The following is a 6,000-nucleotide window of genomic DNA, read 5'->3' as shown; positions in this document are numbered from 1 at the left end:
AAACACTTCCTGTTGGGTCATTCACGTCGACTCAACCACAGCTCCCCGGCTCAAACTTATGATTGTGTTCATATTTTCTCAGTATAACTCTGCCTCAACTTGACCTTTTTCAATGGGTTTTTGGTACTCAGAGAGTTATATTATGTAATTATTTTGAAAGAGACTATCAGCTGTTTAATTAGTGACCCACGTTTAGTTTTCAATCACTGAAAATGGGTAAAATTCCTCAATTTGACCGTGGAGCCGCTTTGAGATCCTCATATCTCTGGGACTGAACTATACAGGGCCTTGAAAATGAAGATTTCAAAAGGAAAGTGTGTTATGAAGGAGAATCCAGAAGGATATTGAGATATCTTGAATACTTTCAGAGTTACAGGCATGACAACTTTAGAAAAGGAACATTTATGGCATTCAGACAGGAATGTTACGCAATTGAGCTGATAGAAAAACACAAGATAGATTTCTAGTCTCAACATTATTTGTTCTTCAGATATTCCTCGTTAAAAGCAAAAGAGTTTCAGCTGTGTGTGAAGTGACCCACATTTGAGTTTTGACCGGTGAAAATGACCAGTTTACTCCTGGAGCCGCATTGGGATCTCCATATCTCTGGGACTGAACCATCGACGGCCTTTAAAATGAAGAAACCAAAAGAAAAGTTAGTTAAGAAGCAGAATCTAGAAGGATATTCAGATATCTTTAATACTTCTGGAGTTACAGGCACTCAAACTTGAGTCAAAGACACAGCAGAAGTGCTTATTCCCCATGTTTGAGCGCTCACCGTTGGCATATAATGACACACAGATTGATAAAGTCAACAGATTTCACTAATAGATCTACCAATCTCTGTGTGAGAATACAATAATGATGCTGCCATCTTTCTAAAGTCATGTTTACACCCCTGAGATTGGGCTCCAGAGTCATTCTGAGCCTCCTCTACAAAACTCCGTCAATACACATCTGAGAGATTCACTATTCTGGCTCTCATCAGTGTTTATGTGTGTCTTTATACTGAGAAAATATGAACACAATCATAAGTTTGAGCCGGGGAGCCGTGGTTGAGTCGACGTGGAAAGACCCACTTTGAACATTTTAAGCTTTTAGTGGTTGTTAAAGGATCTTCATGGACATCGATTAAGAGTGTGTGTTTTCTGTTGACGCGTGAACATTCATCCTCCTCCTCCTCCTCCTCATCCTCTGCTTCTGTGTTTCCAGGCCGCTCCTCTGCTACACCATGTCCACGATACTGTACCCTCGCGATGAGAAGCTGGAGAAGCTTTCGCAGGAGGAGATCATCTCCAACACCAAGCTGGTGATCCAGGGGCTGGAGGCTCTGAAGAACGAGCACAACTCTATCCTGCACAGCCTCCTGGAGACCATCAAGTGCCTGAAGAAGGATGAGGAGGCCAGCGTGGTGCATGAGAAGTCCAGCCTGCTCCGCAAATCTGTGGAGATGATCGAGCTGGGGCTGGGCGAGGCTCAGGTGAGGGTCAGAGGTCAAGCGGTCAGCGCCCTAATATACTCTCCCTGAGGGGAACATCTCATTAAAGGAATATGTGCTGCACACGCTCCTCTCAATAACAGAATAAACACAGCAGAAGTGAGAGAAAGCTGTTCAGAAAGCATCTGATCATGTTTGCACAGCTCTCTGACTCCAGTCATGTGACATTTATTAATTCAGCACTTTATACAATACAATATTAAACGTCAGAGATAGGGCTTTTCGAATCTTGCGCCTAAACTCTGGAATTCCTTGCCTGTAGAGTTACGCGTTACGAAATGCAAATTCCTTGCACATTTTGAAATCCAGCTTAAAAACATTCTTTTTTAGGGAAGCGTTTATGTAATTTTATTTTAAGTTGTTTTTAGTTGTATTATATTTTCTTTTTGTACTATTTATTTTTCATATATATGTGTGTATGTTTATGTATGTATGTGTATGTGTGCATATATGTATATGTATATATATATATATATGCATATTGTTATATTCAGTTGTGATTTTGTTCTTATGTACAGGGCTTTGAGAAGTTGAGAAGTTTATTTTATAATAATAAAATAAGTTTATTTTATAATAATAACTATATAAAATAAAGTTATTATTATTATATTATTATCAATTAAAGTGCAGCTTCTATGAAATCCGTTTAATTTTTCCCCACATTTATTTTTTGGGATATTTTAATGTTTTTAGTTATCAAAAAGCATGTCTAATGAATTGAAATCATGAAACTTATACAATTTAATAACAATTAATTAAAATATTAACAATAATGACATGTTTCATGCCCTATGAAATACGTTTTATTTGATATTTTGACCAAATTCCGTGTTGTTCTGTTTTCTGGATTCCATTTTAATGGTTTAATTAAATAAATAAAAAATACAGTTCAAATCAAAAAGCATGTCTAATTAATTGAATTCATAAAAAACAACAATTTATTAAATTAAATTTTAAAAATACAATTTCATTTATAAGAAAAGTTTTTTTTAAATCAGAAATTCTTGTGTATTTTTTCTGGCAAACAAATGAAGGCATAAACATTAATTTATCTGTTAATTATATGAAATTAAACAAACTTTTTTTGTCAAATAAAGTGCTGCACAAAAAAAATTACGTTTTAATAATAATTTATGAAGGTGATGTTCTTTTTCTTGAGTCTATGGCCGCCCATAGAACCGCTTGTGGGAAAGATAGAGGACTGGCCCAACATTAACCACAGCAAATCTGGAGTCTCTAGATCAAACTCTCTAGCGCCACCACCTGTCCAAACTTTCACTCATGTTTATGCTAATAACTTTTGAACAGTAAGGGCTAGAAACAAAATTCTTCTTTTCCTCTGGATCAGATCAGACAGTGTTCAGGAATATCTTCGAAACCTTTAGTGTGATCGAGACGAAACCACCGTAGGAAATTCACAAACACATGTTGTTGGCTAAACATTGAAGCCCAATATTGATAGTAAGTGGCAAAAAGATGCAATCAAAGTCATTTTATTATGTACTCATACATATACATGTCTATAATTCCTAAACATATGAGATATTTTCACCAAATTTGACATTTATGGGCACAATCTGAGGACACATTAAAAAGTGGTGGGATTGCGCCTGTTGGTGGCGCTATAACTTAACAAAATATAAAATTGACACTAATTACAATAAAGTATATAAAATAAAATGCTTTTATTTACTGCTAATTTTACTTCTTGCTTGCTTCTTTGTGCTTGGCCCCTTAATGGCTGCTTGCAGCTTTAATTGTTATTATTATTATTAGTGTTAGTATTATCATTACATTAAGACGTAGCTAAATTCTACTGTACAGCAGTAATATATATTACTATATATAACATATATCTGACCCTGGACCACAAAACCAGTCATAAGGGTAATTTTTTTTTAAATGTATAGATCATCTTCAGCTGAATAATTAAGCTGATCCATTGATGTGTGGTTTATGATCGGACAATAATGAAAATCTGGAATCTGAGGGTGCGTTAAAATCTAAATATTGAGCAAATCTCCTTTAAAGTTGTCCAAATGAAGTCCTTAGCTATGCATATCACTACTAATAATACATTTATGATATATTTACGGTAGAAACATGCTAATGATTTTTGGCATAAAGAAAATTGTATAATTTTGACCCATAATGTGTGGTTGGCTATTGGCACAGATACACCCGTGAGACGCACCACTGCTGTTGAGCTCCAGGGGCACAGATATTAAATATATATATCATGATTTGATTTTGGTGTGCTAACCTGTCTTGGCTGCCCGTGTGCTGATGTGTGCAGGTGATGATGGCTCTGTCCAACCATCTGAACGCGGTGGAGTCGGAGAAACAGAAGCTGCGCGCTCAGGTGAGACGCCTCTGCCAGGAGAACCAGTGGCTGCGGGACGAGCTGGCCAACACCCAGCAGAAGCTGCAGAAGAGCGAGCAGAGCGTGGCACAGCTGGAGGAGGAGAAGAAACACCTGGAGTTCATGAACCAGCTCAAGAAGTACGACGAGGACGTGTCGCCTTCGGTGAGATGAGGCTCTGAGCGCTCTAGTGTTAAAGGGTTAGTTCACCCAAAAATGAAAATTGTGTCATTAATGACTGAGCCTCATGTGGTTGGACACCCGTCAGACCTCCGTTCATCTTCAGACACAAATGAAGATATTTTAGTGTAAATCTGATGCTCTGAAAGGCCTCCATTGGCTCAACTTTACACTCTCAAGACCCTTAAAAGACACTAAAGACTAAAGTTACAAAGTCCATCTCACTACAGCGGCTCTACAATAACTTTATGAAGACGAGAATAGTTTCTGTGCGCAAAAAAACCCTAAATAACGACTTATAAAGTGATGACGATTTCAAAACACAGCCTCATGAAGCTTCGAAGCGTTATGAATCAGTGAGTCGATTCAGCGGTTCAGAGCGTTATGAATCAGTGAGTCGATCCAGCGGTTCAGAGCGTTATGAATCAGTGAGTCGATCCAGCGGTTCAGAGCGTTATGAATCACTGAGTCGATCCAGCGGTTCAGAGCGTTATGAATCAGTGAGTCGATCCAGCGGTTCAGAGCGTTATGAATCAGTGAGTCGATTCAGCGGTTCAGAGCGTTATGAATCAGTGAGTCGATTCAGCGGTTCAGAGCGTTATGAATCAGTGAGTCGATTCAGCGGTTCAGAGCGTTATGAATCACTGAGTCGATCCAGCGGTTCAAAGCGTTATGAATCAGTGAGTCGATTCAGCGGTTCGGAGCGTTATGAATCAGTGAGTCGATTCAGCGGTTCAGAGCGTTATGAATCAGTGAGTCGATTCAGCGGTTCAGAGCGTTATGAATCAGTGAGTCGAATCAGCGGTTTGAATCGCCAAATTTCAGCAGTTTGGCGGTTTGACACGCGATCCGAATCATCATTCGGCTCATTGATTCATAACGCTTCGAAGCTTCATGAGGCCGTGTTTTGAAATCGTCATCACTATATAAGTCGTTATTTAGGGTTTTTTTGCGCACAGAAACTATTCTCGTCTTCATAAAGTTATTGTAGAGCCGCTGTAGTGAGATGGACTTTGTAACTTTAGTCTTTAGTGTCTTTTAAGGGTCTTGAGAGTGTAAAGTTGAGCCAATGGAGGCCTTTCAGAGCATCAGATTTACACTAAAATATCTTCATTTGTGTCTGAAGATGAACGGAGGTCTGACGGGTGTCCAACCACATGAGGCTCAGTCATTAATGACACAATTTACAGTTTTGGCTGAACTAACGCTTTAAAGCTCCCACACCAACATATGAAGTATTCTGTCCATTTTATCACAAAATGCAATCTATATCACTGTATAGACGAGTGAACTTGATCGTCATAGTCACAGGATAAACATGAATGAACATCTGGCTGCACGATTTGGGGAAAATATCTAATTGCGATTATTCTGGTTAAAATTGAGATTGCGATTTAAAATGCGATTATTATTATTATTTATTTTTTACAAATGAAAAGTGTGTATATAACATTTTGTGTTTTTGTGACTAATAATAATAATTATGATTATTTTTATTGCTAGATAAAAATAAGAACTATTACTATTGCAATAACATTCATTATTAAAAAATTAAGATTAAGAATAAATATAACAGTATAATAATAGTAATATTTATATTTTACAGAAAACTAAACATGATGGGTTACCTGTTAGTATGCAGACAGCCTATGACTCAAAATCATTAGGTCTAAGGATTTATTGTAAAAAAAACAATTGTTATTATTCAAATCTGTGCTTTTTTTATCTGTGAAATCAATTTCTTAAAGTCTATGTCTTTAATATGAAATTTGAGCCTCTTATGCATCCACTGTGGGGATTAAATCTCCTGTACATTGAAGAAAAACATATGGATTGTCATATACATTTATTTAGAGAGAAGTTTTATTTTTTTATTTTCTACTCAAAAGTGTCATTCATCCTGGAGGCCAGAGGGCGCCCTCGAGCACGGCACATTTGCGCCAGAGAAGTAATCGTTTGT

At 37.4% G+C, this 6,000-nt stretch overlaps 1 protein-coding gene across 2 annotated transcripts in view; it reads left to right on the top strand.

The window, feature by feature from the left end:
- klc1b (kinesin light chain 1b) overlaps positions 1 to 6,000 on the top strand; it is a 62,947-nt gene that overhangs the window by 7,226 nt on the left and 49,721 nt on the right. For both annotated transcript variants that reach the window (XM_079842768.1, XM_079842769.1), the window contains exons 2-3: positions 1,213 to 1,480; positions 3,795 to 4,025. In XM_079842768.1, coding sequence (XP_079698894.1) covers positions 1,213 to 1,480; positions 3,795 to 4,025 — 499 coding nt within the window. The remainder of the gene's footprint in view (positions 1 to 1,212; positions 1,481 to 3,794; positions 4,026 to 6,000) is intronic.

Source organism: Gobio gobio (assembly GCF_949357685.1).
Source record: "Gobio gobio genome assembly, chromosome: 18".
Classification (NCBI taxonomy): Eukaryota; Metazoa; Chordata; class Actinopteri; order Cypriniformes; family Gobionidae; genus Gobio; species Gobio gobio.
The sequence above is the reverse complement of the archived record's forward strand: the minus strand, read 5'-3'. Positions and strand labels throughout refer to the sequence as shown.